The following is a 12,605-nucleotide window of genomic DNA, read 5'->3' on the forward strand; positions in this document are numbered from 1 at the left end:
CTTCCCTCTCCGGATCAAAGTGAGCCGGCCGCTGAAATTGACACTGCTGGCTGATTGGAGGGAGAGAGCAGCCGGCAGTGTCAATTTCAGCGGCCGGCTCACTTTGATCCGGAGAGGGAAGCTGACAGTTGGGGTCCATAAGCCCCCCCGCTGTATATCGCGAACCGCGGTATTGCGGGGCGCGGTATAACGGGGGACTACTGTATCACTACTACTAAAGCCAATACTTGGCTTCAGTCAGAGGAACAATGGCTGTTGTCCGGTTCTGAGGCTGCTGGGGTTGAGCTGGTACGGAATAGTAGCTAGGAGCGTCTGTCTCGTAGCGTGCGTTGACTTTGGACTTGCTTGTTCTGGTGCAGCTGCTAGGCAGGTCTCTCCTCGCTGAGAGCCAAGGCCAAGAGAGCGAGTCTCTCTGCGGATCCTTCTTGTACCCAAAAGCGGCTTCGCGCGCTTTTGGGTGGGACTTGAACTTGGCCCCAATTAATTGGACTGCATCTTGATCATTTCTATCGATTTCCTCCAATAAAGGGGTGGGTGCCCTGATTGCTGGGCGTGTCCTAGGTGGCCGTTGGCCTGCTTTGTTCTAGTCTCCTATTGCACCGAGGTGTCTGCCTTGGTATTGTTTACCTAAATGTTACTCTTTTGCCCCCGGAGATGGCTCGTTAGTATGGTAATGGCTTTGCAGTATGGGTCGTGTCTGGGAGCTACAGCTCCAATCAACAGACAAACCTTGCACCTGCTTGCTTTCTCAGTATTGTCCATTTTCCCTGCATTCTTTGCAAAGTGTCCATTTTGTAATCGGGACGTGGCCAACCCAGATGGCTACAGGACACTAAGGGACAATTTAGCACGGCCAGTCCACCTAACCTGCACACCTTTGGACAGTGAGAGGAAACTGGAGCACCTGGAGGAAACCCATAGAAACTGGAAGAACATGCAAACTCCACACAGACCGTTGCCCTCGGCTGAAATTGAATCAGTGTTCCTGACCCCGTGAGGCAGCAGTGCTGATCACTCAGCCACCGCGCTGCCCATATTTTTTTTAAAAATTGCTCCCCATTCCATTTCTAATATCTGCCCCATGGGAAAATCTGGAGATTATTTCCAACCTATATTCATGATTTTGATAATTTACTCTATGGATGCAATTCTCCGGAAGCATTTGAAGTGTGCTAGCGAGTGGGAATTGCCGTGGGTTTACCGGCGCTCGGCCCAGCGAGGCCGGAAACGCTATTCAATGTTAATTGGTCCACTTAATGAGGCATCACTGGCTCCTCACCCCAAATAACAGCTCACCAGCTGATTCTCCGGCACCTTGCTCGCCAACCCCCCCCGGTAACAATGTTGAGCAGCACTTAAACTGTACTTGCTCAGCCAACCCCAGCCAGCTCGCAACAATAAGCGCCGAGAAGACCGGCCTCAACATTCGGTGATGCTGACCTGGGGAGACTCCTGGACGTGGTGGAGGCATAGATTGAGGAACACCAGTGCCCAGCTCTCTGCAGGTTATCATCACCACCCTGTCCTTGACAGTGCCGATACAGTCCCAACACCCTGGAGTGATGTGACACACACTCTGGGAGGGTGGGAAATGGGAGTGATGGTGGGTAAGATGCGACGATGGACCAGACTAATATCCAAGGTGAATCGGGCCAGCATGAGGGCCTTCCTGGCCCTCCGTGCATGTTGGACGCTCACCGTTGCCGCCTGTCCTGCAGCCTCCAACTGGGCCTCGGATTGATCCCTGGCCTCGTCCTCCAGCTCCTCATCATGCTCTTCCCCCTCCTCCTCTGAGGTGGCCACATGTTCCTTGTCATCAACCTCCAGCTTGTTGCCCCACTGCTGTGTGAGGTTGTGGAGGACACAGCAGAAGTCGATAAAGTGGGCGACCCTCTGGGCGGTGTGCTGGATTGCGCCTCCGGAGCGGCCAAGGCATCGGAATCACTTCTTGGGGAGTTCTCTGCACCACTCGATCGCAGCCCGAGTGGCCACGTGGGCATCGTTGTAACGGGTCTCTGCTTCAGTCTCTGGCCTCCATGAACCAGGGCCTCAGCTGATATCCATAATTCCCCAAGAGCCAGCTGCCCATCCTGGGATGCTCCTTGAAGAGGGTAGGGATGATCAATTGCCCCAGAATGTAGCTGTCATGAATGCTTCCTGGGAAACGGGCACATGTGCATTATCTTCATTTGATGGTCGCAGACGAATTGAATGTTGAGGAAATGGAACCTCTTCCATTTGTAGGGCACCGGCAGATGGTCCGGTGAGTGTAGGGCAACATGCGTGACATCCATCACCCCCTGGACCTGGGCATCCCAGCGATGGTGGAGAAGCCTTCCTGCCCGGCATCTTGCTGTGCTTGGTCCATGTCAAACATGATTTCGTCTTCCACGCGGGCATATTGGCCATTTGTGACCTGCTGGATGCCTCACAGGTCCCCGCTCAAGCCCTGGAATCAGCCCAAGGTGTAAACGTTCAGGGCTGCAGTGACCGGGAGCACGTGTCCTCCTCCACGCGGTGCCCAAGTCCTTAAGGATATGGCACAGGTGCTGCACCGTCTCCTTGTTAAGGTGGAGCCTCCTGCGGCATGCGCTATCCGTCATTTGTTCAAAGGAAAGCGGCATCTATATTCTGTGGGCCATTGCGGGACTCCCCCTCTGGGCCCCTCCCTAGCTTGATGGACGGCTGGGTCCTCTGGGTGTGGGGCAAGGTGTGGCATATGGGCTGCCGCCTCGAACATCTGCAGATGCTGCTGCCTTCTCTGGCGTCTGCCCGCATCATGTAGCACCAGCACCACTGGGGCAACCTCTGCAACATCCCTGCCAAAGTGTTCAATATTTCAGAAGTGGGAAAGAGTGTTAGGCTGACAAACAGCGGTAGCTCACACCCTCGGACCCTCCAATCCCCCACTGACCCCTCGCCCCTACCCTGAACAGCTGCCCGTGCAAACCCGGCCACAGTGGACCCTCTTCACCGGGCCCCAGACCCTTTACCCCAGACACCCACTCACAACGTTGTCTGGACCGGGTGCTGGTCCCCTCCGGCTGTGGACATGTCCCCCGGAGCTGTGTCCCATCCTCTGGGTTTTTGGATGTTGGCTGCTGCATCCGTGGTGTTGCCTCCCGCAGTGTTCTGGCACAATGTCCAGGCATTCAGGTGTAATTGGGATGCTAGGCAATGACTCTCATATTCTACATGGTCCACACACGCCCCCACACCCGCCTACACACACCCACACACGCGTACCCGCCCACACACACTCACACCCGCCCCCACACACACACGCCCACACCCGCGCCCCCACACCCGCGCCCCCACACCCGCGTGCACACCCGCCCCCCCCCCAACACACACACACACCGGGGGGGGGGGGGGTCGATGAAAAGAGTTGAAAGGGTTTTCATGATGTGAATTTTCTATTTCATGAATTAAGTTAAAATGGAGATAGAGAACCTTTATCCAGCGTTGGAGGATGAATTGGTTTGCTGCAGAGACTATGGTATGCTTTGAAGACGGGTCAAAAAATATTTTGAGGAAAATATGGGTGATCGGGCAATGGGACTAGTTTTTGATAGCTGTCTTCCAGAACAAACAGACCATACTCTATTGCAGGGGTGGGAAAACTACGGCCCGCGGGCCGCATGCGGCCCGCCAAAGGTATTTCTGCGGCCCACCAAGTCATTAAAAAAAAAAAAAAAAATTTTTTTTTAAGGTTAATGGGGGGGGGGGGGGCTGTTGGGTTACTTACTGGTATAGGGTGGATACGTTGACTTGAGTAGGGTGATCATTGCTCGGCACAACGTCGAGGGCCGAAGGGCCTGTTCTGTGCTGTACTGTTCTATGTTCTATATGAGGCGCCCAGAATCATAACCGGGTGAAGTAATTATTTTACTTAATATACTATGCGGCCCTTTGTGAATTGTGAATTTCTGAATGTGGCCCTTGCACGGAAAAGTTTGCCCACCCCTGCTCTATTGTGTAAACATTTATGATTCTATCTTTGTGTGGTATTAAAGTGAAATGCTGACTTTTGTTAGAAGTAAATGGTGAGCCACTAGTTTCAATATTGCTGTTCAAATGTTGTATAATATATTATTTTCACCTTTAAGCTTCTTCGTCAGCTAGACTCTGTGAAGAGCTTCTGGAGAATGAAAAGAAAAATTTTAATTTGGTGACTACTGCAGTTGCAGCTCTTGGAGGTATCCCAGCTATGATTCGCCATATAGATATGTCGAATACCATCCCGGAAGAGAAGGTAAATTTAACCCCCTTGCCTTCAGGTGAATAGCATACTATAATCTCTTGATTATGTAATGAACGATATCTGAAGATTTATCCGACTGCTCTTTTAATAAGTTGTACTGTGTTTCCGTTTTGATCTTGCCTTTTTTTAAATCAAGTCATTGCTGATTTACTCGTCACCTGTCCTTTGATTAGAAGATAATGTCTACTAAAGGTTGCAAGTTTCTGCCATGAATCTTCCATGTGACTAAACAAGCTAGCTTCAACCGTCAGATCTTTGAGCACATGGGACAGGATGCCCCTCAGTGCAGTTTGGAGTGCAGGATTGTCTTCCGTTTCTTTCCTTATCTGCTGCCATTCTGCCTCTAGTTGTTTGGACTTGTGCAAGTATCATGCATGTTGATGGGCAAGTTGTCTTTTACAACAATTTATAGCAAGCTTCTTCCAGCCTTTAATGTCAATGCTGCAGTGCTTTGAGGAAAGCATCTGAATGTCTTTGAGAGCAGAGAAAAAAGGAACTGTTGTGGAGATGCTTTCAACCATCTAAACATCGTGTCTGGTCCAAATAGTTGATTTTTCAGGGTTTTGCCTGAATACTTGTGGAGCTGGCTTCAAGAAGGACACCAACATTTGTGTGAAGGTCTCCAATTGAATCCGAAAGATGTGGTGGAACATCACTGATGGAATTTCTCCAGCGTTCTTATTAGGGGGATGCAGTGGTATTGTTGCTGGATTAGTAATCCAGAGGTCCAGGATAATGCTCTGGGTACCCAGGTTCAAATCCCGCCGTGGCAGATAGTGAAATTTGAATTCAATACAAATCTGGAATTAAAAATCTAATGATGACCATGAAACTATTGTTGATTGTTGGAAAAATCCATCTGGTTCACTAATGTCCTTTAGGAAAAGAAATCTGCCGTCCTTACCTGGTGTGACCTACATGTGACTCCAGATCCACAGCAATGTGGTTAACTCTGAAATGTCCTCAGGGCAATAAATGTTGGTCCAGCCAGCAACACCCATATCTTACGAACGAATAAAATGTATTGCTGATACACAGTCAAGTCTCATTGCAGTGTAGGACTGTGGTGACAACAACTGCTTTGTACACTAGGACGTTTGTTGACTTGTGGAGATCTCTTGTTGTCAGGCTGACGTGGTTTGTAGAAGATTGATGATGCAGGTGAACTGGAATTGGATTGTCTAGTCAGTAAGGCCTTTTAAGTGAGGTACCTGTCAAAGGATGGACAATGCTCAACATATTTCAGAATGTATTCTTTTGAAAAAAGAAAAGTGGAATATTGGCTGTCCAGGTTTGAGAGGAGTTTTGTTTTGTCAGTATTCAAGGCCAGACCAAGTCTCTTGGGTGCAGAATTAACTCAAAAGGGAGCCCTGATCTGCGTCAAGCCTTTCCTGCAATCGCCCTGAGTGCGTCCTCGGCAGAGAGAATTCCCGAGGCCAGAAAATGTGTCAATGTGCCTTTGAATAGTGAGATGTTTCTCAGCACTAAAGCTGTTGAGAAACACCCTGCCAATCGCACCCAAAGCTGGACATAGAAACTTTTCGGGTGAATCATGCCCTATGTATGTCTATGATCAGTTTAGTTTTGGCACAAAGATGACACAGGTTTAAGAGTTTTCTATTTAGGTATTTTTACTCTCCACTTGCATGGATGAAAAGTAACTCTAACATCAGTCAACAAGCTTGATACCATCCAGGAAAAAGCAGCCCACTTGATTGGCACCCTATCCACCATCTTTAACATTTAGTTTCTCTACTGTGTGGTATCATCCTCAAGATGCGCTGCAGGAACTCATCACGGCTCCTTTCAAACCCACCTCCTCTACCAGCTAGAAGAACAAGGGCAGTAGATGCATTGGAACATCACCACCTTCAGGTTCTTTAAGTAACACCCCATCCTGACTTGGAACTATATCTCTGTTCCTTCTCTGTTGCTGGATCAAAATGCTGGAAAGGCCGAACAGCACTGTGGGTGTGCATGCACCACAGGTACTGCAGTGGTTTAAGAAGGCAGCTTAGCAGCACCTTCTCGTGGGCAATTAGGAATAGACAATAAAGGCTGGCCTAGCCAGTGACATCCACATCCCATGAATGAATCAAAATAAGTTATTTTTTAAATACTCACACCGGAGGGCAATTGATCTTTGAGGTAACCAGCCACTGTCAGGTAGATTGTAAATAATATAGGGGTTATCGCACAGCCTTACTTGACACTGGTGTAGATTTTCAAGGTGTCTTCCAGTTCTCCTACTCAATGCAGTTGCAGTCGTATCATGAAGCAGTTGCAGGATTGTGATGAAGTTTCTTGGACATCCAAATCTTTGGAGCACAATCTCCAGAACAATCGATTCAAAAGCTTTGGTTATGTCAATGAAGAGTTCCTGGTTAAAAGCAAATTACTGACAGTATCTATGGAGCGAGAACGGAGCTAATGTTTCGAGTCTGGATGACTCTTTGTCAAGGGGTTCCTGGTGTTCTCAACATTTCTTGGAGTTGTCTGGCAACCAAGATCATTTCTGAGGTTCCTCGAGAAGGTCTGAAGTCACACGGTGCCTCTAGGAGGAGGCAATTCAGGAGAACGTATATCAAGATTTTCTCTGCTATCGACTGAGGGAAGGAAATACCTCCATAGTTTCCACAACATGGTTTATCGTGAAAATAGTTACAATTGTTGCATTTCTTTCCTGCAACCTGTGTGGGGAAAGGGGTCCTTCCAAATCTGTAGGATTAGTGCACGGAGTCTTGATTTTTGAGTAAATGCTCAACCAGCTTTGAAGACCTCAGCTGGAATACCATCTGGGCCTCGGGCTTTGTTTCTATTCTTCCTCCCATTTTATTGCTGTTGCAGCTCTCCCAACAATTGTGGGTCACCCATGGATTCTGCCTTGATGTGTTGGGAAAAGCCAGGAGAATAATACCACTGTTAATGGGCCGTGTACTCATTGTTGTTTTCACTAAATAGTTCACCACCCCAAAGTGAGCATATGTCTAATTGTCGCCTTGTCCAATTTGTTTCTCCACTGCATATTTAACTCTTTGCAGGTTGTTATTACCTACGTTTCGTTTCTTTGTGCTCGTCTTTTTGATCTTCGAAAAGAAGCAAGATCTGCCAGGGTTATACAGGCTGCTTGGAGGAAGTACAAGTTAAACTGTGAGCTTCAACTTTTACAGGTAGCGTTATTATCTTCCAGTTTAATCACTGCTGCCTACATTGTACATTCCTTAAAGGGTTTTGCAAAAACTAACCGACATGTATTGAGTGAAAGCTTTGCAATGCAATCCATGCACTTTATTATCCATGGGAAAGAGAAGGCCAAATAGTTAAATAAATCGTATGATCGGTTGGACCGTTCGTGTTAACATCTCATTACTTTAAGCACCAGAGTACACGAACACACAACATTGTGACAGTGCAGGGTCAGACTTTCATTGAGTCAGCACACTTCCAATTGATATGAGTGCTGCGATATAGTAATTCGCTCACACTTTTACACTTTTTCCTTTTTATTACGTTTCATGCATGAAGGTGATAGATGACCCAGTTAATTGTAGCAAAAGCAAAATGCATAGTATAGTTCATTGTTATAAACATAGATATAAATCTGCAACATTGATTCACTGACACCAAAGTATTATCAAATAACGCAAGTGGCGCCATTGCATCACCCTGTTACTGTGATAATGTGATGCCTGTACCCAGCTTTTCCTTGCATGTTACGTATTTTATAATCCCATATTCGACAGAAAACTATTGTAATTCAGTGTTGGGTCTTAATGGGGTTACCCAGGGATTTGAGGTATAATATGGCATGTCAGGTGCCAATTATTGAACTGGCAATCTTAGTGCTTATATTCCTTTTCTTCCCTTGTGTCAATATTAAATTTGCATATATAAATAAATGCATTTTTGCAAGAAGATTGTCAGTGCAACACAGAATGTCTTGCCTCCATGAGAAGTGCTACCTGAAATAAAAATAAATACTTCGAAATTTAACAACTGAATTGAAGGTGGCGCAGTTGTTAGCACTGTCTTCTCACGGTGCCAAGAACCCACGTTAGATCCCAACCTGGGTCACTATCCATGTGGAATTTCCACATTCTCCCCTGTTTACGCAGGCCTCACACCCACAAACCAAAGATGTGCAGGGTAGGTGGATTGGCCATGCTAAAATACCCTTTAATTGGAAAAAAATAAATTGGTACTTTGAATTTATTTTTAAAAAAATTAACCACTGAATTGTGATTTAGGTAAAAGATCTTGCTGCCAGTGTCATTCAAGCAGCTGTGCGTAGATTCCTCCATCAACAGCATGTCAAGAAGAAAAAAAATGCTGCTATTATTATACAAACTCTTTGGCGTGGTCATGTGGCAAGGATGAAAGCGAAAGCACTGATGGTGATTAAGATGCAAGAAGTGCAGAGTGAAGCAGCAACACTTATTCAGGTATTGTATTACAAGAACAATTTAAGGCTGAAATGCCACATCATGTACTGCATCGATTTTGGATTAAGCACTTCCTATGTCTGCTTTCTCTTTCTTTATAATAGTAAGCTCTGCATTTAGTTTTGAGTTTTAATCACTTGGGCTATATAAATTTCTACAAGATTTTCCTTTACTGGTTGTTATCCCGAACAAATTAATCAGTCATACAAACTTTCAACCGTGTAATAATTCGCGATATTGTGGAACTGCAGTGTGCAAGATAAAATGGTTTACATACAACTGTTCTGTTCCCAGGAACTGACTGGCACTCATTTTGAAAGTCTAAGGTTGGTTCATGTTGGTTAATAGAAACATTACATTTTTATTCATTGATGTATGGATGCTCTTATGAGGTTAAAATTCAATTACAAAGACTAATACTACACTTAAATACTGTCCTCTCAACCACACAAAGATAGACTTCCTTTGTGGAACACTTGATGGTTTTCAAACAGCAATGAATACTACTTTTACAACCATTAAATTTAATATTTTGGTTGAACATATGCATTTTCTTGCGGGAAATTAAATTTTATTCAACAGCCACATACTTTGGAACCATAGAATTCCTACAGTACTGAAGTAGGCCATTGGGCCCATTGAGTCTGTACCAACCCTCTGAAAGAGCACCTCACCTAGGCCCATTCTCCCGCCCTATCCCCGTAACCCCACAAGCCAACCTAACCTGCATATCGCTGGACACCTAAGGGGCAATTTTTCAACATGGCCAATACACCTAACCTACACATCTTTGTGACTGTGGGAAGAACCGGAGCACTGGAGGAAACCCGTGCAGACACAGACAGAAAGTGCAAACTCCACACAGACAGTCGCCCAAGGCTGGAATTGAACCCGGGTCTATGGAGCTGTGAGGTGGCAATACAACCACCATTCCACTTCGTCATTCCACCAGAATTGAATTCTGCTCCTTCAACACAAAAGCCTTTGGCGAAGAAGTGATCTCCCTTCTTTCTGTAGCACCCATCCCGTACATTGATATACTACAATTCTATTGTTTTTAGCAATCTTTCCTGCACCATTATTACCCTACGCTGGACTAATACGCACTCAATTCTCGCCCCACGTGCCCCAGAGTCACAACGCAAGTGAATTAACCAATAATACCTGAAGTCTTTGGCCCTTGGCTGCCCAATAATTACAGTCACCAGCTTTGTATGTTTAAACACAATTGCTGTTTATTTGTAACGAGAACTATAATATATGCAGTAAATACAACTAGTTAACTATCATTTTAGGATGGCACAGTGGTTAGCACTATTGCCTCACAGCTCCAGGGACCTGGGTTCAATTCCAGCCCCGGGTGCCTGTCTGTGTGAAGTTTGCACTTTCTCCCCATGTCTGCGCGGGGTTGGTCTTTGTTCTTTCTGTATGTAGATCTTCAGGCCACAGTTGGCCATGTTCTTCAATAACTTCAGAATTCGCACAGTGTGTTTCAATCTGCTTCCCATATCCTGAGAAAGGATATGCTTCACTGATTTCAAAGCAGTTGTTTCTCGTGAGATTAAGTTGGTAAACTGGTTGTGATTCTATTAAGTAAACACTGATTAAGGTAAGTTTGGGCTTTCCAAGCTTCTGAATTTGAATGTCAAATAATCATTTGGGAGGCAGTTTCAATCCAGTAATATTGGTATTCAGAGACTTGCTTAAGATAGTTTTCTGAAAACTGCTTTGTCAACCATGGTGTCCGAACAGTCAATGTGAAATAGTGGCTCAGATGTACCTGACAATGGAGGATTTTTTTTGGGGTGCTGGTCTAATTTCTAAGCATAGCATATTCCTCATTTGTTTTGATGCAATCTTCTGCATATTGTAATTTTATTCCCCTGTCTTTTATTTGACAGACATATTGGCGAGGCTATACTACTAGAAGACAGCTTCGACGAACACAGCACTATTGCATTCTCCTACAAAGCCACATAAGGATGAAAATCGCAGTCATCACTTATAAACGTACTGTATGGGCCACTCTTGTACTTCAGAGACATTTCAGAGCGCATCTGCTAGCTTTAGCTGAGCGAAGGAATTATTTGCAATTGAAACAATCAGCTGTTATAATACAATCTGCATTTAGAAGGTGGAAAGTCCGCAAACTGCAGAAACAAACCAAGGCATCAATAATCCTACAGAAATACATAAGGGGCTTTCTCTGTCGATACCAATACAAAAGGTTTCAACGGTCCATATCCTTGATACAAACATATGCTAAAGGATATCTTGTAAGAACTGAAATCAGCAAGAGGAAAAAAGCTACGGTTGCACTGCAGAAGCATATAAAGGCATATGTGAGAGGAAAGCGGTGAACATGTTCCTATCAGAGACTGAAATGGGCTGCAGTAGTCCTTCAGGCTGCTTATCGTGGCTCAAGAGTAAGGAAGTTCCACCGTCAAACTAAGTCAGCCATAGTAATCCAATCTACTTTTAGAATGTATCAGCAGCGAAAGAGGTTTACTGCTATTCGAGAAGTGGTTGTCGCCATTCAGACTTTAGTAAGAATGCAGTTGGCTCAAATAGATTTAAAAATACCGTCAAGCTGCCATTATCTTGCAGAGGCATATCAGAGCTAAACAACAGGGGCGGAAGGAGATGGAGCATTACCTAAAACTTAGACAGGCGACTGTAAAGGTACAAATAGCTTTTCGGAGATGGCGAGCTCAAAAAAGGATTAAAGAAAATCGAGCTGCAATTACAATACAGTCGTGGTTTCGAATGCATAAAGGAAAACAAAGATATTTACATGAAAAACAAAATTGTATTCGAATACAGTCATGGTATAGATGCTGTATTGCTCAGCATGCTTTTTTCACGATGAAAACAGTAGTGCTGGTCATCCAAAAATATTATCGGGCTTATAGAAAAGGGAAAGCTCAGCATGAGAAGTATGTATTGATGCTCACGGCAGCAATAGTTATACAGGCTCACTATCGAGGTATGAAGGCTCGCCAGTTAGCTAGAAAAGTGAAAGCTGCATGTATCATTCAGTCATATTGGCAAATGAAAAAAGAAAGATTTAAATTTTTGCATCATCGCCAATGTATCATTGTAATGCAGGCACATGTGAAAAGATGGCAAGCCCAGCGAAGATATTATTCAATGAAAGCTGCAGCTTGTGTATTACAAGCCCATTTCAGAGCAATTTCAGCTCAAAAGAAAGCTCAGTCTGAGTACAAAGCAATAATATCTGCAGTTATTGTCTTACAGTCTGCATACAGAGGGTTTCAAGCAAGAAGACAGTTTTGGCTTTTACGGTCAGTTGTAAAGATCCAGTCTGCTTTCCGTGCATATATTGCACGCAAAAGTTTCATGCAAGTGAAAAATGCTACCATCAAAATTCAGGCCTCTGTGAAAATGACCCAAGTACGGAAGTATTACAGGTCGCTTAAAAAGCCACACGTATGTCCAGAGACGTTATCGAGGCAAATAAGCTTTGTTTGGAAAAGCGAAAAGACTATCTGAAAAAAAGACAAGCTTGTATACGTCTTCAGTCTGCTGTTCGATTGTACTTAATGCAAAAGCAGTTGCATTTGTGGACGCAGGCTGCAATTAAAATTCAGTCTATGTTCAGAATGCATCGGGCTAAGGAGGCAGTATCTGAGATCCATTTTGCTGCAGTCATAATTCAAAGAGGATTTCCGTGCCTACAGAGAAGGGGTTTATCAAAGACAGAACTTCCTAAGGGGTCAAAGAAGCAGTAATATCTTTACAGGCTATGTACAAAGGTTATAGTGTGCGCAAAATGATAAGCTTCACCATAAAATAGCCACAAAATCCAGGCAGCTTTTAGAGTGGCACGCATCAAGGGTCAAGTACTTGCAATGCCAAAAAGCTGTCATTGCCATCCA

General features: G+C 44.9%; 1 protein-coding gene across 1 annotated transcript in view; it reads left to right on the forward strand.

The window, feature by feature from the left end:
- The window catches only part of aspm (assembly factor for spindle microtubules), a 128,827-nt gene that overhangs the window by 62,573 nt on the left and 53,649 nt on the right, over positions 1-12,605 (forward strand). Inside the window, 9 exon segments of the mRNA XM_038794876.1 lie at positions 4,110-4,255; positions 7,306-7,434; positions 8,512-8,706; positions 10,608-11,281; positions 11,283-12,169; positions 12,172-12,389; positions 12,391-12,441; positions 12,443-12,503; positions 12,506-12,604. Of these exon segments, the coding sequence (XP_038650804.1) occupies positions 4,110-4,255; positions 7,306-7,434; positions 8,512-8,706; positions 10,608-11,281; positions 11,283-12,169; positions 12,172-12,389; positions 12,391-12,441; positions 12,443-12,503; positions 12,506-12,604 (2,460 nt within the window).

The sequence above is a fragment of the Scyliorhinus canicula genome, chromosome 4 (genome assembly GCF_902713615.1).
Source record: "Scyliorhinus canicula chromosome 4, sScyCan1.1, whole genome shotgun sequence".
Taxonomy (NCBI): Eukaryota; Metazoa; Chordata; class Chondrichthyes; order Carcharhiniformes; family Scyliorhinidae; genus Scyliorhinus; species Scyliorhinus canicula.